The sequence below is a fragment of the Narcine bancroftii genome, chromosome 1, assembly GCF_036971445.1.
Source record: "Narcine bancroftii isolate sNarBan1 chromosome 1, sNarBan1.hap1, whole genome shotgun sequence".
NCBI classification, from domain to species: Eukaryota; Metazoa; Chordata; class Chondrichthyes; order Torpediniformes; family Narcinidae; genus Narcine; species Narcine bancroftii.
In genome coordinates this window covers 483,613,017-483,634,273 of record NC_091469.1, presented here as the reverse complement: position 1 = coordinate 483,634,273, position 21,257 = coordinate 483,613,017, and the positions used below count along the sequence as shown (strand labels likewise).

General features: G+C 47.4%; 1 protein-coding gene across 1 annotated transcript in view; it reads left to right on the top strand.

Annotated features, from left to right (window-relative positions):
• The window catches only part of LOC138751930 (pituitary adenylate cyclase-activating polypeptide type I receptor-like), an 88,519-nt gene extending 79,070 nt beyond the window's left edge, over positions 1–9,449 (top strand). The window contains exons 9-11 of the mRNA XM_069914920.1: positions 6,749–6,878; positions 8,629–8,670; positions 9,209–9,449. Of these exons, the coding sequence (XP_069771021.1) occupies positions 6,749–6,878; positions 8,629–8,670; positions 9,209–9,397 (361 nt within the window). The 3' untranslated portion in view covers positions 9,398–9,449. The remainder of the gene's footprint in view (positions 1–6,748; positions 6,879–8,628; positions 8,671–9,208) is intronic.
• The last annotated feature ends 11,808 nt before the right edge of the window (positions 9,450–21,257 follow it).

Sequence of the window (21,257 nt, the reverse complement as noted above, 5' to 3'; positions counted from 1 at the left end):
CCCTCCACATCTCTGTTCTGAATGGGCGCCCTTCAATCCTGAAGTTGTGCCCTTTTGAGGGGCGTGAATAAAGTCAATGATCAGTCTTTTAAATTTTTTAATTTAGACGCACAGCATGGTAATAGGCCATTTCGGCCCATGATCATGTGCCGCCCAATTGACCTACAATCCCTGGTATGTTTCGAATTGTGGGAGGAAACCAGAGACCCCGGGGAAAACTGACTCAAACACAGGGAGAATGTATAAACTCCTTACAGATAGCTTGGGATTCGAACCCCGGTCCCAATCGTTGGCGCTAACTGCTACCCTAACTGTGCTCCCCGTAGAGTATCTCTTGAATTAACCTCTACCACCCTGCCCTAGCAGCTAATGGATCTTCCCTTTAATTGTAATCCTACCATCTGTAAATTGTGCCCTCTACGCCAGTGGTTCTTGTCCTTTCTTTTTCCACTCACATCCCACTTTAAGTAATCCCTATGCCATAGGGGCTCTGTGATCAGTAAGGGATTGCTTAAGGTGGGATGTGGGTGGAAAGAAAACCACTGCTTTAATTGTACCTCATTGACTCGTTATGTGCACGGTTTCCTAACTCCAAAGGAAATGGGCCAATGACAAGTCAAATATTTCAATAACAATTGGGTCTAGAGCAGGGATTCTCAACCTTATCATTCCATCCACATCCCACTTTAAGCAATCCCTTACTAATCATAGAGCACTGATGGCCCAGGGATTACTTAAAATGGGATGTGAGTGGAAAGAAAAAGGCAGAGAACCACTGCTTTATGTGGCTGTATGGATGTTAGAGATAGCACGTTGGACTGGTCACAGGAGAACCCTTCTCACTGTATTAGATATTTTGCGACAAGTAAACTTAAGTAATTTTAGAATTAGAGGGCCTAGACTGAAGAAAAGAGAGTTAAGAGGGTCCTGGGGAACATTTTTTTTTCACTTGGAGGATGGTCCATATCTGGAACGAGCTGCCAGAGGAAGCTATAGCACTTTTCAGCACTTGGTCAGATTTATGGATAAGAGGTTGAGAAGGATCTGGGCCACATCCAAGCATTTGGCACTAGGCCAGAGCGCCAACTTACTTAAGCATGACTGAGTTGGACCAAAGGGCCTGTTTCTGTGCTGTATGGCTCTGTGACCATGTATGAAACTGAAACATGTCGTGTGCAGTGAGAAGAATTCCCTCATACTCAGGCAGGTTGTGGGAATGGACAGGCCCAAGGCATCCAGAAAGGTGAGCCATTTCTATGAGACAACATAGTTCAAATTCAAAGGCATTAGAACCGTGGGGAAGTTGGTTGGAAAGGTTAACTAGTGATCCATAGAACTCAAAAATCTGGATGTTATGGAAAACGTTTGGCAGGCATTTGACAAGGTAGACTCGTGGGATCTTTGGCTGTGTGAATTGGCTCGCCGGCAGAAAACTGGGACTAGTAGTGGATGGCAAGTATTCTGCCTGGAGGTCGGCGACTAGTGGGGTTCCACAGGGATCTGTTCTGGGACCCCTGCTCTTTGTGAATTTCATAGATGACCTGGATGAAGCTGTAGAGGGATGGGTCAGAAAGTCTGCGGATGTAACGGAGATAGGATAGAGCTGAAGGTTGTCACAGGTTTCAACTCGATAGAGACAAGAGGGCGGAAAAGTGGCAGGCGGAGTTCAATCCAATAAGTGTGAGGGGATGCATTTTGGAAGGTCAAACGGGAAAGCAGAGTACAAGGGACCTTGAAGCCCAAAATCTTAGGTCCCTCAAGGTTGCTGCACAGGTTGATAGGATTATTAAGAAGACTTATGGGATGCTGGTCTTCCATTAGTTGGAGATTGAGGTCAAAGTTATGAAATAATGTTGTAGCTCTCTCAAACTCTGACTTGAGCACACTTTGGGAATTGTGTCCAGTTCTGGTCACCTAATTATAGGAAAGATGTGGAAGCTATGGAGAGGGGGGCAGAGGAGATTCACCAGGATGTTGCCTGGATTGGAGAATGTGTCTTATGAAGCAAAGTTGATAAACTGGATCTTAATGGATTCTACATGATTATGAGATATTTAGACAGACAGCCTCTTTTTTTTTCCCGGGGTGACAACAGCAAATACCAAGGGACATTGGCTTAAGGTAAGAAGAGACCTCAGGGGTAAGGTTTATTTTTTACACAGAGAGTGGTGGGTGCCTGGAATGAATTGCCGGGGGGTGATGGTGAAGGCTGGTACCATAAGGACATTCAGTAGACTCTGAGCTAGGCACATGGATCCAAAATAAAATAGAGGGTCATGGCTTCTGGTAAATCTGGACCTGTTCCAGTTTAATGACATCATTGCCACTCCAAGTTCAATCTCGCACATGGTAACACATCAAATCCTCAGCGAATTTGAGGAAGTGAATGAAGATGGAGTGTCCCATCTAAATGAAAGTTTACGATAAGAGATTGTTAGTTCATTGGAAGTTTGGCAGCTATGGCATTGAACTTGAAACTGCTTCAGGCTTGACCGTTAAGGTCAGGGATGGGAGGAACTAAATTGACGGGGGGGGGGGGGGTGACTTCTTAAAGATTCGCAATTTTTGCTCAAAGGATTGTGAACACTTGGAAGTCTTTATCTCCCCTCACTTCCCCACCCCAAAATTTGTGAACAAACATCCCCTGGCAATTCTAAATGTCTGGCCTTTTAGCATAAGATTGATTCACTGGATCTCCAGCTTAGACTTTGTGGTGAAACTTCCCCTTTCTCTCCCATAAAGGCTGTCATGCCACAACCCTGCCCCCAGTTCGAGTCCAGGTCAGTGTGAGCCAGCTCCTCAAGGGAAGCTGTCCATCTCGAGCTCATAAAAGCCTTCAGTTCCAGTACTTCAGTCTTTGTGCAATTGATTGCGCATCAGACTCGAGGGCCAGAGCAGGGGGGACGGGAACTACTGCACACAAAACCATGAGAAACTGCAGGGAGCTGTGCACACACCTCCCCTCAATCGACTCCGTACACACCCCCCCACCCCACTATCTCGGGAAAGCTATCAATAGGTTAAAGGGCCCTTCCCTCCCTAGTCAAACTCTCTTCTCCCCCCTTCCATCAGGCAGAAGATAGACGAGCTTGAAAACTTGACCCTCCAGATTCAAGGACAGTTTCTTTCCTGCTGTTATCAGAAATGGACCCCTCATTGGTAAAAGATGTACTTTTCTCTCCACCCTGCGCACTGTCTTTGCAACACCACACCCTGCACACAGTGACTCACTGTATCTACGACAACACTGGAACAATCCATCTAATGCAGTGGTTCTCGAGCTTTTTCTTTTCACTCACATCCCTCTGCCATCGGTGCTCTGTGATGAGTGAGGGATTGCTTAAGGTGGGATGTGAGTGGGAAGGGAAGGTCGAGAATCACTGCTCTAGGCCCAATTGTTACTGAAATATTTGGATTGAGAAAAATTGTCATTGACCCATTTCCTTTGGAGTTCTGAAACTGAGCACATAACAAGTCAATTAGAGACGATTAAAGAGGTGGTTTTCAAACTTTTTCTTTCCACCCACATCCCACCTTAAACAATACCAGAGCACTGATGGCATAGAAATTACTTAAAGTGGGATGTGAGTGGAAAGAAAAGGCCGAGAATCACTGATCTAATGCATCCAGTGCTCCCCTTGTGGTCACTTCTGTACCGGAGACTGGGAGTTCACTCCGTTCAGCATCTCGTCTCTGTCCGCCCCAATAGCTACCCAGTGGCTACCTATTTCAATTCACCAGCCCTTGCCAACAAGCCTGTCTGTGGTCTCATTCTCTGCCAGACTGAGACCACCTGCAAATAGGAAGAACAACCCCTCAGCTACCTCCATCCGGATGGCAATAATAATGATTTCTCCAGTGTTTTTGGAATCCCCTACCCTGCCCCATTGTTCCCTATGTCTCCTTCCTCCAGCCCTGTCACCCTCTCTTTACACTTTTCCCTTAATCTCCTTCCACAGAGGCAAACACAAACCCCCAACCCAAACAATTCTCACCTTACTACACCCCTGCCCTCTAATAAGACCTTTTGCCTGGTGGTCTGTACTCCTCCCCCTCACATCTTCCCTATTCCGCACTCTTTTAACAGACATATAGCATGAGGAAGGGCTCAGACCTGAATCATCGGTGAATATATCTTTACCTCCTGTGAACCTGCTCATCTCCTCGAACATTTCTGAGTTTATTCTACAGTCACAGCATCAGCAGATTTCATGTTTCACTCTCACGGCAACTCCCTACCCTACACTCTGTAACTCACCGTACCCCGCACTCTGTGACCCACTGCAACATCCCACCCTGCACATATTTTATTGTTGTACTGTCTGCTTGTAGAGCTCGTCGAAAGAACCAAAGACTTGTTGATCCAAACCAAGGCTTTTATTAGCAAAAGACCGGAGCTCTTCACAGGTGGCCGACCAGTCCGGAATGATCCGACCTGGCTAGGGACACAACCCTTTAAGGCCCAAACAATAGGTGTGGCTTAGCTCTCAGCCAATCGCTGTAAGCACAGTCTAGATACAGTAACTATATACACTATGTACATTGGTGATAGATCTGTACTATCACACTGCTGTACTTAAATATGAGTCGATTTGCCATGAAAGCAGGCAAAACTTTGTGTTTTTCCTTTAACAAATGTATTTTTTACTGATTTGCATGACCAGTTTCAAGATCACTGATTCCCATCAGTAGGACAGCCATTTCAAACTCTTAATCAATGCATTGTCCCTTTTCTTGGCACTGTCTCCAAAGCAAGTGTGACTTCCCCAGTTAAAGTGACTTAATCTGTCTGCAGGCGTGGTCTCGCTAAAGTACAAAAGGTTCTCTTGCTTCATTTAAAGGCATTCCAGATGTTCTGCAAATGGACACTTAGGTTCTGCCCTGGCTGTGTGAGGACCCCATTTCTCTTTCGACAGCAACACTTAACTGTTTCTTTGATGTGCTAAATATTGACTAGAGATTTTTCTAGCTGCTCCCACTGTGACCTTAATGCTGAGCTTCAAACATCAGAGCCCAGTCCAGGCTGCAAACTGCGGCCCTGGGCCTCCTGGGTTCTTCCAGTTATGCACGGGTCAAACGCAGGCAGGTGGGACGAGCGTGGACGGGGCATTTTGGTCGGCACGGGCCAGATGGGCCGTAAGGCCTATTTCCACACTGTGTGACTCTATGAATCTAAATCTGAGCGACAGCCTACTGTAGAAACATCAGCCAAAGCTGAACCAGCTGTCAAACGATTGAGAGATCACGAATATCTATTTAATAATAATCACTTTTAAAAGTCATTTTAAAAAATAACTAAAAGGAAGACTTAAAGTGTGAGAAAGATTATTGACTCAATTGGTTGAAAACGGATTATCTCTCTCCCTCACAGGAACCGAAACAGGCCCGTCAGCCCATTTCTGCCAACCTATTATTCTGCCGAGACCCACTGACCTGCACCTCTGTATCCCTCCATACCCCTCCCATCCACACACCTATCCACATTTTTCTTTAATGTTAGAATCGAACCCGCATTCACCACCCTCTGTGTGAAGTTCTCTTCAATCCTTTCATCCTTAACCCATTGCCCACCAGTTCTTGTCTCCTCTCCTCTGGCTGAGCCTGTACTGGTTCAAGGGTGCTGCAGGTTCAATGGGCAGCATTGTCCAGTATTGCTGCAAGAAGCGGCCGATCCCCCATACAACCATTTGCACTACAGAAACAGGCCAGTTTGGCCCTACTAGTCTGTGTTCCACCTAGTCCCACTGATCCTCATTTGGCCCATAACCCTCCACACCTCTCTCATTCATTTTCCTTCCCAACCTATCCTTGAATATCGACGTCAATCTCGCTTCTACTACCACTGCCGGAAGTTCATTCCACACCCCCACCACCCTCTGCGTGAAGTAATTCCCCCTCATGTTTTCCCAAAACTTTTCCCCTTTTACTCTCAGTCCGTGTCCTCTTGTTTGATTCTCCCCCACTCTCATTGGAAAAAGCCACATTGACTCTCTCCGTCCCCCTTATAATTTTAAAATCCTATATCAAATCACCCCTACTCTCCAGTGAATAAAGTCCCAGCCTGTTCAACCGCTCCCTGTAACTCAAACCCTGGAACCCTGGCAACATTCTCGCCGAGTCCCGCATCAGTGAGTCTTGATGAAGTTAGGACCTCTGCACATCTGTGCCCCTGCAGGCATCCTTTCCCCCCGCCCCGGAATTATGAGCGGGAATGCTGGAAGTTCCACTGAGGGTGACGCGATTAGCGAAATGCTATTGCGGTGACCCAGGTTAGAATCTGCCACTGTCTGTAAGGAGTTTGCATGTTCTCCCCGTGAGTTTATTCCGAGTTCGCTGGCTCCTTCCCACATTCCAAAGACGTGCGGGGCTAGTAGGTTAATTGGGCTCCTGGGGGTAATTTGGGGTGGAAGGGCCTGTTACCCTGCTCAATCTCTAAAATTAAACCAAAAACTGCCGCCACTTGCCTCGAGAGTCCAATTTATTCTGTATCTCCCATCAGAGTAAAAATGTCTGTCCATGACTGCAGGAAAAACATGGTGCCCAACATTGCATTTTGGTTGGATTATTACAGGAATATGAGCTTCAAAAAAGAACCATTGACAGGAATTGAAATATTAGTTTCTTCCGGTTTGTGTGGCACCCATCAGTGGAGTCTTTTTGAATCTGGCATGTCAGTCTTGAACTTGCTGGTGTTAAAAGTGTGCCCTTTCTCTTCCTCTCCCTCTCCCTCCCCTTTGTCCGATCGCAGGAGGCTGGCCCGATCGACACTCCTCCTCATTCCACTGTTTGGGATTCACTACACGGTGTTTGCCTTTTACCCGGAAGACGTAAACACACAAGAGCGGCTGGTGTTCGAGCTGGGATTGGGATCCTTCCAGGTAAATTGGTCGGAGCACTGTCCATGGACTGCACAAGGCCCGAATTCATAAGATCATGAGATACAGGCCAATCAGCCCATTCAATTTGCTTCGCCATTCTATCACGTCCTGATCCATCCCACCCCCTCCCCCCCCCCCGCTACTCAGCCCCACTCCCCGCCCTTCTCCCTGTAACCCTTGATGCCCTGACTAATCAAACACCAGTCAGTCTCTGCCAAAGACTTAGCCTCCATAGCTGCCTGAGGCAACGAGTTCAATTGACTCACAACCCTCTGGCTAAAGAAATTTTTTAAATTGACGCCCTTTTATCCTGAAGTTGTGCCCTCTTGTCCTAGAATTCACTGCCTTTCATCTCCCGAAATTCTCATTCCTGGCATTAAAAAAAAAGCATTTGAATTCCTTCTCACTCTTCTCATAGAAAGTCCTCAAGAGCGTAACTGTTTGACCAAGCTGTTGATCACTTCATTTTGTGTCGAGAGGGGACATAGACTTTCCTGGCAAGATGAGTTCTCCTCAGAGAGCTTCACCATTCAAGGCAAACTTAATTTAATCTCGACATACAGCATGGCAACAGGCCCTCTTGGTCCACAAACCCGTGCCTCCCAATTACACCCAATTGACCTACAACCTTAAGTACATTTTGAACGGTCAGAAGAAACTTACGCAGACTCGGGGAGAATGTACAAGCTCCTTATGGTCAAGCACCAGAGTCGAACCCTGGTCGCTGGTCGCTGTAACAATGTTGAGCTAACCTCTACACCAGTGCTTCTCAACCTTTTTCTTCCCACTCACATCCCACTTTCAGTCATCCCTGTGCCATTGGGGCTCTGTGATCAGTAAGGGGTTGCTTAAGGTGGGATGTGAGTGGGAAGGGAAAGTTGAGAAACCCTGCTATAGGCCCAATTGTTACTGAAATATTTTGCTTGAGAAAAATTGTCATTGGCCCATTTCCTTTGGAGTTCTGAAACCGTGCACATAACGAGTCAATGAGGGACGATTCAAACAGTGGTTTTCAACCTTCCCTTCCCACCCACATCCCACCTTAAGCAATCCCTGACTAATCACAGAGCCCCAATGGCATAGGGAATAGTTAAAGTGGGACATGAGTGGAAAGAAAAAGGTTGAGAACCACTGAATTAAAGCGATTGGCCACTGGGAGGTCCCTATTATTACAGTGGGCAGAGCAAAGATGCTGGACAATATGATCTCTCAGGGTATATCCAGTCTCACCAATGTTCAGTCTCACTTGCCACTGCGCCATTAAACCAGCTTTTTTTCAACCCCAAAGCAGAAGGTTTATGGTTTTGCTTTTGGGTCTCCCCTCTGCTCTCGGAGCATCTTCACCTGCAAGGCACAACTCCAGGACAAAATGGTGGCATGATTAACAAAGCAGTCAGTGCCATGCTGTTACAGCTCCAGCGATTGGGACCGGGGCATGGACTGAGAGTAAAAGGGAAAAAGTTTAAGGGAAACATGAGGGGGAATTTCTTCATGCAGAGGGTGGTGAGAGTGTGGAACGAACTTCCGGCAGTGGTGGTAAAAGCGAGATTGATGTTAATATTCAAGGAAAGCTTGGATAGGTAGATGGACGGGAGAGGTGTCGAGGGTTATGGGCCAAATGCGGGTCAGTGGAACTAGGAGGGAGAAGATGGGGCCAAACTGGCCTGTTTCTGTGCTGTCAATGGATACATGGTTATATGGCATGTTGTGTGTGTATATGTACTGTATGTCATTTGTCTGTTCCTTGCAGGGGTTTGTGGTGGCAGTTCTGTACTGTTTCCTCAATGGAGAGGTAAGTTGTTTTCAATTTTCTTTCTTTTCTTCCTCAAAATAAGAACAAAGGTGAATTCTTCCTCTCTCTCTCTCTCTCTCTCTCTCTCTCTCTCTCTCTCTCTCTCTTTCTCTCTCTTTTTCACACTCTCTTTCCTCTCCTCTCTCTTTCTCATTCTCTTGATCTTTCTATCTCTCCCTTCACTTTCTCTCCCTCTTTCTCCTCATGCTCTTTCTCACTTTCACACTTTCTCTTTCCCTGCTCACTCCCTCTCTCTCTGTCTCTCTTTCACCCTTCCCCTCTTTCTCTCTTTCTTCTCTCTTTTCCCTTTCTCCCTCCCCTCTTTCTCGCTAGCACATTTTCCCTTTAGCACATTCTCTCTCGAGCTCTCTTCCTCCCCCTCTCCTCCCCTATCTCTACCACTTTCTCTCTCTTGCTCTCTCCCTCCCCCGTCATTGCACTGTTCAACGCGTTCCCCAATCGGCTAATGTGAGCGAGCCGCTCGGGTTCCAACGCCACTGAGCTCATTCAAATGACGCCTCCAAGTTTCCCCCCACAGGTGCAGTCCGAAATCAAGAGGAAGTGGAGGAGCTGGAAGGTAAACCGGTATTTTGCCGTTGACTTCAAGCATCGTCACCCCTCGCTGGCCAGCAGCGGGGCCAATGGCGGCACGCAGATTTCCATCCTCAGCAAGAGCAGCTCCCAGATCCGCATGTCCAGCATCAATGCCGAAAACCTGCCCACATGAACCCTGCTCCATCCTCATCCTCTGATCCACCCCCACCTGCACCATCAGAAATGCCCCCCCACCGCTTTTTGTTTTTTGGCGGGAGGGAGGGGGAGGTGGGGGGCCATCATTTCGACTGCTTCACCTTGCTCTGCCAAGCCGAGGTCAGGGCCGATTCTGGGCCTTTGGTTCAACGATGTAGCCCTGCAGCTACTCTTTCCCCTTTCCACCCTCACCCACGTCCGTCATCTTTAACCCATGAAACCAGACATTCACGGGAAACATTTCCTACCGGCCGGATGTCGTGGGATGGGGCGCTTTGTGGCGCTCGCTTGCCCTGGGGGCAGGAGGTCTTCCACCTGGCCTGAGCGACTAGCGTTGGCTGTATTCGATGTCACCAGATTTGACACCGCATCCCGCCGCACTGAGCTGGCCAATGGGAAGCCCTCCTGCCTGCCGCTCCCCTCAACCGGTTGCCCAGGAGAGGTCAGCCGTCGGAGAGGTGAGATCCTTCTGCCCACTTTCTGCTCCCCTCCTGGCCTGTGCCGGCTGAAGCAGGACCCTTGGCCACTTTCCCGGCATGACATGGGACAGCGATGAGGTGAAGTGGCCCTTTCTGGTGACACATAGCCACATGCGACCCCATACAACTTTCCCTGGTGACATGTGATCCTTTCTGATGTCATGTGGCCTCATGCAATACTGCATGGACTTTCCTGGTGTCACGCACTCTTTATGATTACACGTGGCCTCACGTGACATCATACGGCCTACCCTGCTAACTTGTGACCCTCTCTAATAACACATGGCCGCACATGGCATCATGTGGCTTAACCTGCTGACATGACTCTCCCAAATAAAACGTGACCTCACGTGACATCACACGGCCTACCCTGCTGACATGTGACCATTTCTGATGACACGTGGCCAATCGTGACATCACACGGCCTACCCTGCTGACATGTGACAATTTCTGATGACACGTGGCCAATCGTGACATCACACGGCCTACCCTGCTGACATGTGACCATTTCTGATGACACGTGGCCAATCGTGACATCACACGGCCTACCCTGCTGACTTGTGACCATTTCTGATGACACGTGGCCAATCGTGACATCACACGGCCTACCCTGCTGACATGTGACCATTTCTGATGACACGTGGCCAATCGTGACATCACACGGCCTACCCTGCTGACTTGTGACCATTTCTGATGACACGTGGCCAATCGTGACATCACACGGCCTACCCTGCTGACTTGTGACCATTTCTGATGACACGTGGCCAATCGTGACATCACACGGCCTACCCTGCTGACATGTGACCATTTCTGATGACACGTGGCCAATCGTGACATCACACGGCCTACCCTGCTGACATGTGACCATTTCTGATGACACGTGGCCAATCGTGACATCACACGGCCTACCCTGCTGACTTGTGACCATTTCTGATGACACGTGGCCAATCGTGACATCACACGGCCTACCCTGCTGACTTGTGACCATTTCTGATGACACGTGGCCAATCGTGACATCACACGGCCTACCCTGCTGACATGTGACCATTTCTGATGACACGTGGCCAATCGTGACATCACACGGCCTACCCTGCTGACATGTGACCATTTCTGATGACACGTGGCCAATCGTGACATCACACGGCCTACCCTGCTGACATGTGACCATTTCTGATGACACGTGGCCATTCGTGACATCACACGGCCTACCCTGCTGACATGTGACCATTTCTGATGACACGTGGCCAATCGTGACATCACACGGCCTACCCTGCTGACTTGTGACCATTTCTGATGACACGTGGCCAATCGTGACATCATACGGCCTACCCTGCTGACATGTGACCATTTCTGATGACACGTGGCCAATCGTGACATCATACGGCCTACCCTGCTGACATGTGACCATTTCTGATGACACGTGGCCAATCGTGACATCACACGGCCTACCCTGCTGACATGTGACCCTCTTTGATGATATGTGGCCACATGTGACATCACACGGCCTACGGTGCTGACATATGACCCTTTCTGATCACACGTGGCCACACGTGGCATCGCACGGCCTACCCTGCTGACATGTGACCCCTCCTTGATGAGATGTGACATCACACGGCCCACCCTGGCGACACGTGAACCCTCATGATGTCGCGATGCCCGTGTTGGTGACAACATGGCCTTTTATGCCAGCTGACCCTCCCCGGTGTGAGCTGAGACGTGGCCCTTTCTCATGACACGTGGCCTTCTCCCGAAGCAGATGCAGAGGAGGGGAAGAGCCAGGGAATGCTTGTAGCTTCTGTGTCCTTGATCCTGTGTGGTGTTTGTGGTGCGCTTTGCTGCAGAAATGTTGCCCAGCATTTTACTTTACCATCTTCTGCCAAACCTTTCTCTTTGAATGAAGCCAGTGCTTTGCCTGATAAGGCAAAGGGTTTCACATCTGCCTCCGGAACTTTCTTCTTTGCGACAGGCAAACTGTTTCAGAGCTAAGCCCCCCGTTGAGAAGAAGTGGTTCGATGAAGGAGAGACGGAGATGTGTATAAATGCACTTTGAAGCAATGTGCATCCTTCTCCTTGCTCTGTCTGGGCATAAAATGGCCAGATGGGTGTCAAACCTCATATTAAATGGGCCAGGGGGGTGGTGGGGAGAAGAAATGTACCCAGCTCTCTGGAAAAGGGAGCCAGCTCCACAAGTTCACACCAGGATTGAGAGAAAAAAAAATGGGGATTAGCTTCTGCCTCCACTGACCTCATCTGGAGGCCTCAAAGTTTGTCAGACTTAGGAATGGATTTAAACTAGGTCCGAAGTGAAGATGTTTCACCCCAGTATTGTTCGCTGGATCAAGCTTTCCTCTACCTGCCCGACGTGGCTTGCAGCAGCGCACGCTAGTGCCCGGAAAGGTTATTTGAACCCCTCCTCACTGCTCCCTAAGGGGTTTCATGATGGAAGCTGTGCGTAAAAAGGCTGGCCGAGGGTCCCCACTTTGTACAGTCGACTGCCATCGTCAGGCTATGCTACTACATGTGACGCGAATGCAGCAGTGTTGGCTGTTGTGAAGTGACCCCAGTGTTTTTACCAGAAATGGTGTCGTCAAATCTATCTCCCTTGTGAAAAGAAGACGTTGGCTGCCCCTCACGAGCAGCGCGGTGAGGTTGGAGCCCCTTCTGCGTCGGAGCAAGGCTCCTCGAGCAAGCGGGACACGGCGTGTGGTGCTTTCACCGTGCGTGGAAAGCAAAAATTGGGCAGCGTTGCGTTTGGCACGTGGAGTGGGAGAATCCAGCCTGAAATGGTTCAGGGATGGGTTGACATTGCCTTCAGATGTGATCTGTACCAACTGTGTTTGTATTTGCAAAGCGTTTTTTATAGAATTTCTGTGTTTATTGATTGGAGTTCTTCAGGTGCGCTGTTTTAAGGAAATAAGTCTTTTGGTGTGGGGGAGGGGGTGGTGGTGAAATGTTCCACAATGGTCCAAAGGTGCTTGTTGCTCAGAGGTGGGAGACCAATTTTTGAGGTCCAAGGCCATGTCTTTGAGACGTTTGAGCACCCTGGGCCAGGAGAGAAACCTTTTCATGACGAGGTGTGGAGGCCAGGCCCACGGAGAGTGGTCGGTGGCATTTCGCCCAGATGGGCCAATGACAGATAGTCAGGAGAAGTTTTAACACGGTAAAGCCCTTCTTATCCGGAATTCAGGCAACCGGCAGCCTCAAGCAACTGGCAAAAAAAAATTGCAGAAAATAAATAGGTTAAGAAAAAAATATGAAAGTTTAAAATTGGCGCCCTGAGCAGTTAAATCACCTATAGTGCAACACACAATCAAAGCAACTGGCAAATTCATTTATCCAGCATCGACCAATCCCCATAGGTGCCGGATACCAGGGTGGGGTTTACTGGACAGAGTTTTGAATGTGTGCAACACACTGACACAGGGAGTGATTAAGGTTTACAGGGAGAAAATTGTGGAAGGAGTTGGAAGGCTTGGACGAGACTTGTGGGGAGAGCAAATATTGAAGCGTACAGTGCAGGAAGAGGCCATTCAGCTCACAACAGTGCCAGACGTAATGCTCTAGTTAAAAGAAGACTCTTAAAAGCTCCCCTTGCACCTGCTTCCACCACTACATGCCACTCTCTGCATACATGCCCCACACCCCTTCTTACGCCCTCCCCCTCACTTTAAATGCACGTTCACAGGTGTAGTGACATTTTTACCCTGGGAAAAATGACACTATCTGCCGACCGATCGATGCTTGTTATAATTTTAGAGACTTCCATTGGATCCCACCTCAACTACTCCCCATAATTCATACCTTCTAAGACCAGGCAACATCTTAGTAAATCTCCTCCATGCCCTCTCCTAAGCTTCCATATCCGTCCTGGAATGGGGAGGGTGACAGTATTCCAAGTGTGGCCTATCCAAAGTTTTATACAGCTGCAACGTGACTTAGAATTTTAGACGGTCGTTCTGCTTCATTAGTCTACGTGACACCCTTGGCCATGTTTAGTTCTGGTCCTCTAAACCGGGACCTTGATTTGTTGAAAAAATCGATTGAGAAAATAATTAATGGTAATTAATTAAAAAACTGTTTTAGAAGCACGGCATGGGGCCCTTCCAGCCCGCAAACCCGTGGCGCCAAAGACCCAAAAATAACTGACCAACCGGAACATGTTGAGAGGATACAGGAGCACATGGGGGAAACCCACATAAGTCACGGCGAGCACATGCAGACACATATAGTCAGCGCCGGATTCAAACCCGCTTCACCTGCTGGCCAGGTTTTGGCTGTGTTATGAATTATTACTGTTGCTGAGAATTGGTCCAACTCACTGGGGGTGGACAATTGACTCTGACGGTCTGGAAAATAACATCAGCATTACCCTCACCCCCACTAACATTGAATCCTCGACCTGGCGTCCCCCGCTCCCCCCACCCACCTCCCCCAATCCCAGCTCGGTGCTTCCCCCTTCCCCCCACCATCTGAAAACAACACAGAGCTACGACGCCAGGGACCCGGGTTCGAATCCGGTGCTGTCTGTAAGGAGTTTGAATGTTCTCCCCGTGTCTGCGAGGGTTTCCTCCCACCCTTCAAAAATATACGTGTTGGGGGGGGGGTAATGGTGTATGTGAATTAGGGTATTGGGGCAGCATGGTCCCGTGGGCCAGAAGAGCCTGTTACTGTGCTGTACGTCTCAAATACTGCACTGTGTCTCAAAAATTTTAAAAATGTAAATTAAAAAATTTGACTAAGCTTTTGTTTAAGTTTTTTTGTCACAGAATGCCTGGTAGAGTGAGAAGGGTTCTTCTGTGAGCAGTCTAGCAGTGCAGCTCAGTACAAGCCCTTCAGCCCACGATGTTGTGCCTAGCATTGCCTCATCCAGCCGTGGAAAGAGCACCATGGACAGAGGGTAGGATTACAATAACAAATTAATTAATACCAAGCAAGGTCAGTGTTGCAGGGAGAGTGGTCGGAGCCTGATGGCTGCAGAGGAGAAAAGGCCTTTAAGCCCTTCGGTGTGTGCTTTCACACAAATGAGCCTTCTCCCCAATGGGAGGGGGAAGGGAGTGTGTTCGGGGTGCGACGGGACCTTCAGTGCACCAGCTGCCTTTCCCGGGCAGCGGGAGGTGGGGGAATGGGGGGAAGGAAGTCTTCCTGATGTCCTGAGCTGCAGTCGCCACCTCCTGCAGCTCCCGCCGGCCTCGAGCAGAGCAGCTCCCAGCCCCTATACCCTGACGCACCCAGCGAGTCTGCTCTCCATGGGGCAGCTGTAGAAGTTGCTGAGGGACAGAGAGTCATTGTTTAAAAATTACCACACGGTAGAAGTGTTTTTTGGCCATTTAAACCCATTCAGATCAATTACACCCAAATTAACCTACAACCCCTGTACATTTTGGTTGGGAAGACACCAGAACACCCAGAGGAAGCCCACACCGACACAGGGAGAACTTGCAAACTCCTTACAGACAGCGATGTTATGTCGCTGGCGCCGTAACATCAACATAACAACCTCAACACTAACTGGCCTTCCTCTGCCTTCTCTCATTACCACCTCGATCTCGATGTGCCGACGTGTCTGCTCCAGCCATTCCCCAGCAACGTATCCCAGACCATGCGTCTGCCATAAAGGCACTGGAATTTTGGTTAATACTGAACAGTGTTTTCACTGCTGACGATGAAGGAATTCTCCTGCTTCAGAGAATAGGTCAGACGTATTTGCGAGGCACCTTTGATCTTCTTTCAAGTATATCCCAAGACATCTCACAGTCATTTTCCTTTAATTCACTGCTGCGTGTTAAAAAGTAAAAAAATTGTGTGTGTGCATAGAAAGATCCCACAAACAATGTCGCGATAATGCCCAATATCTGATGGATTGGTTGTACAGCTGTTAGTGGTGCTGTCTTACGGTTCCGATGGGGCCTGGGTTCGGTTCTGACCTCGGGTGTTCTTACAAAAACTAAGAAATAGGAGCAGGAGCCGGCCATCAAGCCCATTGAGCCTGCTCCCCCATTCAGTGAGATCATGGCTCATCTCCACCCACCGACCTTTACCCCATATCCCTTAATTCCCCTACTTTGTAAAATCTATCCATCCTTGTCTTAAATATATTTACTGAGGTCGTCTCCACTGCTTCAATAGGCAGTGAATTCCACAGATTCACCCCCCTCTGGGAACAACAGCTCCTCCTCACCTCCGTCCTAAATCCATCCCGAATCCTGAGACCACATCCCCTAGTTCTGGTCTCCCCCACCAATGGAATCAATTTACCTTAATCTTATCTATACCTTTCAGAATTTTATGCTTTTCTATAAGATCCCCTCTCAAGTACAGTCCCAATCTCTCCTCATAGGCCAACCCCCTCATCTCCGGAATCCACCTGGTGACCCCCCACCCCGCACCGCCTCCAAAGCCAGCACATCCTTTCTCAGTAAGGAGATCAGAACTGCACGCCATTCTTCCAGAGACCATGTGGGTTCCTCTCCCACTCAACCCCTACCTCCACCCCGCTCTCCCCATTCTGAGAAACAGACGGCCAGGGCGGGAGTAGCAAACACCAGAGGACATCTGTACAATGTGGAGGGAGGAGAGTTTAGGGGAGACATCAGGGGTAGACTTTTATTTGCAGAGAGTTGTGGATGCCTTGCCAGGGGTAGTGATGGAAGCTGAAACATTGGGAGCATTTAAAAAACTCTTAGACGGGTACATGGATGGAAGAAAAATAAAGGGTTAATGGGTAGGGAGGGTTCCGTTTTATTTGGTAGGAACATATATGTCAGCATCGATGGCTGAAGGGCTGTGCTGCAGTGTTCTATGCTCCCCCCCCCCCCCCCCACCCACCCACCCCGAGAGCTCCAGTTTTAACACCGCATCCCAAGCCCATGCCGGTGGGTTAAATGGTCTCCGTAACTTACACCTTGAGTGGCAAAAGATCTGGGAAAGGAGATGCACGAGGGAGAGGTAGTTTCAAGAATACAAAGAGAAAGGGGAATGGGAATGGGACCGACAGGAGCTGGCAGGGGCAACAGCCTGAATGGATTATTCCTGAACCGCAGTAAGCCAACAACGTTGGCCAGGGTGTAACTGCTGACTGAAATATCCCCTCCCCTTACCCCTATTTAACCTCTCACCCACAAACAATCAAACAATTTCTTGAGTTTCAGGCATGGAATCTGAAATTCATGATTCAAAAGCTTCCTACGGACTAAGCCCTTAGTCATCCGTGATGATGTTATTCCCCCTTCCTATTTCTTCGAACAACTGTGAACAATAACAGGAAGATGCAACTCTTCCTGACCGATGTAAGGCAGTGTCTAGAATATGGAGAAAGAGTGAGTAAACTGGGACTTTATTCATTGGAGCGTAGAAGGTTGAGGGGGGATTTGATAGAGGTGTTTAAAATTATGAGGGGGATGGATAGAGTAGATGTGAATAGGCTCTTCCCCTTGAGGGTAGGAGAGATTGGAATGAGGGGTCATAGGTTAAGGGTTAGGGGGCAAAAGTTTAGAAGTAACATGAGATGGAGCTTCTTCACTCAGAGAGTGGAATGACCTTCCAGAAGAGGTGGTTGCAACAGGGTCAATTTTCTCGTTTAAGAGGAGGTTGGATGAGTGCATGGATGTGAGGGGATTGGAGGGTTATGGACAGGGAGCGGGTAGGTGGGAACTAGAGGAGATCACTTAAATTGGTACGGATTAGAGGGGCCGAGAGGGCCTGTTTCCCAACTGAAATTGTTGTTATATGACGTAAAATTACCCTGTGATGCAAGGAAATTTGTTTCTCTCTCAGTGAAATAAAATGTAAATTTCAAGTCTTTTAAAATATATATTTCGGGAACATAAACAGAAGATATTGGTGACCATCCAAATCAGATGCCTTTATAAAATAACAAGAGGCACAGATCGGCAAGACAGTTAGTATCTTTCTCGCAGTAAAATTGTCACACACTAGAGGTGCTGAAGGCAGAGGAGGGAGTTTCATGGAGATGTGCCCGCCACGTTTGTTTGCACGGAGTGGGGTGGGTGCTTGGAAAGGGCTGCCGGGGGGCAGCGGTGTTTAAAATGTTTCAGGACAGACACGTTGATATGAGGGGGTGTGAAGCCATGTGGAACATGTGAAGGCCGAAGAGACCATAGGAGCAGAATGAGGCTGCACCACTATTTAATCATGAGCTGATCTATTTTCACACTCGGCCCGGCCTTCTCCCTATACCCTGGCTAATCAGTAACCTTTCAATTTCTGTCCTAAATACACCCAATGACCCACCCTCCACAACCACCTGTGGCAATAAATTCCACAATCTCTAGCTGAAGAAATTACTCCACATCTCTGCTCTAAGCGGACACCCTCCAATCCTGAAATGGTGCGGTCTTGTCCTAGACTCTCCCACCGTGGGGAAACAACCTTTCCACATCTATTCTGTCCGTAACTTTCAACACTCAAAATGTTTCTAAGAGATTCCGCACCCCCCCCCCCACCCCCGCCGCCTCATGCTCCCAATGAGTAGAGGCCAAGAGCTGTCAAACGTTTCTCGTATGATGACCCTTTCATTCCCAGAACCATTCTTGTGAACCCTCTCTAACAATAACACGTCTTTCCTTAAATGAGGAGCCCAAATTCAGGTTAATTTGGGCCTCGTGTTTGGTACAGACCCTGTGGGCTGGAGGACCTGTTCGGTGTTGCACTGTTGTGTGTAATGAGCCACCATTGGCTGCCTTGATTCCATTCTGAAATTGGGCAAAATGTAAAGTGATTTGAAAATAATCAGTGTTATAATCTTTAATTCACTTTAATCAAGTAATCCCATAAATTACAACATTTAAATTTAAATTCGAACCCCAGTCACTGGCGCTTTAAATGCTAACTGTGCTATCATCCGCTGAGTTTACAGATAAAGCCTTATTGATATACTTAATACGAACGAAGACTCTAATCAGGCAAAGAAAGGGAGACACTGGGAAAGTTGCCCCAGTTGAACGGCACCAACTGTCCCTTAATCCTGGTATCCCAGTCAAACCCTCGACACAACCCGAATCACCTCCACGCCAGTATCATCAGCGAAAAGAATGTGCGTGCATTGCGGGGCCTTGTTAGTTCAGTGGGGCAAACCTGCGGGTGTCCAACAAAGACTCAGCGCTCCCCCTGCAGTGTCCATCTGCCCCATCTTATTTATTCAGAATCTATTTATTTATTTATTTCCTCTGATTTTTTTTGCCGGTTGTTTGAGTTTCCAGTTGATTGAATTCCGGATAATGGGGATTTACCTGTAACAGCATGGGAGAGGTATGGAGGGATACGTACTGGGTGGAGGTCGATGGGACCGGACCGGTGGTTCTCAACCTTTTTTTTTTCACATCCCACTTTAAGTATTCCCTACGCCATTGGTGCTCTGTGATTAGTAAGGGATTGCTTAAGGTGGGATGTGGGTGGGAAGGGAAGGTTGAGAATCACTGCTCTAGATCCAATTGTTACTGAAATATTTGGCTTGAGAAAAATTGTCATTGGCCCATTTCCTTTGGAGCTATGAAACCGGGCACATAACGAGTCCATGAGGGACGATTAAAGCAGTGGTTTTCAAGAAAAAAAAAGGTTGAAAACCTCTGGGCTGGACATAATAATTGTTCGGCAGTGACGATAAAGGCCTGTTTCTGTACTGTGGTGTTCTTCGGTTCTGTCGTTTGAAACTGAGAAGAAGCTGTCGTGCATGGAGCGCAATGGGTCTGGGAGAAGATCGCGTTTGGTTAGCGAGCACCCTCCACACTGCCAGCAGTGTTCAATCACACTGCTCGAAGCTGGCAAGCTGTGGACATTTAGAACTGGCTGCTTGGGTTTATCAGCCTGTTCCAATTTGGACAGAGCAAAGAAACAAGTTGTGATGTTGTAAACTGTTTACTCAATTCCAGTAATCCTTCTTGAAATCTGAATGTCTGTTGAAATATGTACATCAAGCAGGTTTGAGTTAATAGATTGAAGGGCAATTGGTGTGGATCACCTGATGTCTATTTTCCCCTTCTCTTCCGAAATGAGGTATGCCTTGCCATAAGGCATCTGGCCTTCTTTCCCGACCTGACGGGCAGTTTTAGAAATAACACAAACAAGAGGAATATCTGGGAACAGCTTCCCTCTGGGGTTTCAATGTGAAATCCTACAGACCCTGGGGTCGAGTGCCATACTACACAAACATGCTAGGGAAAATCAGCAGGTCACGCGTGCAGAATCCGTGGGGTGGGGGGAAGGGCGACCAACGTTTCGGGCCCTGGGCCCTTCATTTTTTATTTTTGAAAATTTTATTTATGATCAATCATCCATCCAAAATACAATTCAATACATATTTTATCCTGTAACCCCCACCCCCATTCCTAACCCTCCCAACCCACTTCTAAACTACCCCAAATAGAAGAGAAAGAAAGAGCGGAGGAAAACAACTAAATCCATACATTCAATTATGTGTCATGACTTGGGACCACACCACTAAAGTTTTGGAAAAAAAGAAATTTAATAATTTAACCACATCCAGTCCATGTACGGGCTCCAAGTTTTAATAAAGAGAGAATAATGATTTTGTGAATTATATGTTATCTACTCTAAAGGAATACATGACCCCATCTCCACATGCCATCGTTGAATATTCAATTTAGTCTCATTTTTCCATGTAATTGCAAGAAATTTCCCAGCTACTGCTAAGGCCAACCTTAAAAAAACAATTTGGAATTTATCTAATTTTAACTCTAAACTCAATGACCCAGTAAAAATATCAAAGGATCAAATGAAATCTTAAATTTAAACATAACTTCCAAAAACTCTTTAATTTTATTCCAAAGAGGTTTAACCATCTCACACAGCCAAACCGAATGTAAAAAAAGTTCCCACTTCCTTATGACATCTAAAACATAAATCTGAGGTAACATATTTAAATCTCTTTAATTTCTCTGGAGTCAAGTATAATTGGTGAATAAAGTTATAGTGAACCAATCTATATCTTACATTTACAATTTTAGTCATACTGTCCTCACATATCGACATCCAATTGTCTGGGGAAATAGATATGGACAATTTTTTTTCCCATTTCACTCTAGTTTATCAACATCTGGCTTGGGCATTTTACTCTACAATAAAATATATATATTTGATATGAAACCTTTCTTACCCCCATCAGTAAGCAAACTTTCAAATTTAGATCTTCTAGGAAGCTTCAAAGTGTGTCCAAAATTATCTAACAATAAAACTTTAACTTGATAATAAGAAAAAAAGTTCTCAAAAGAATATCATATATCTCTCATTCTCTGAAAGGAAGTTAAAAAAAAGTCCCTCATAACAATGGTCTACCAATTTTTGTTCAAAACTTCAAAACTCCGTAACTTCAAAAGTTGATTA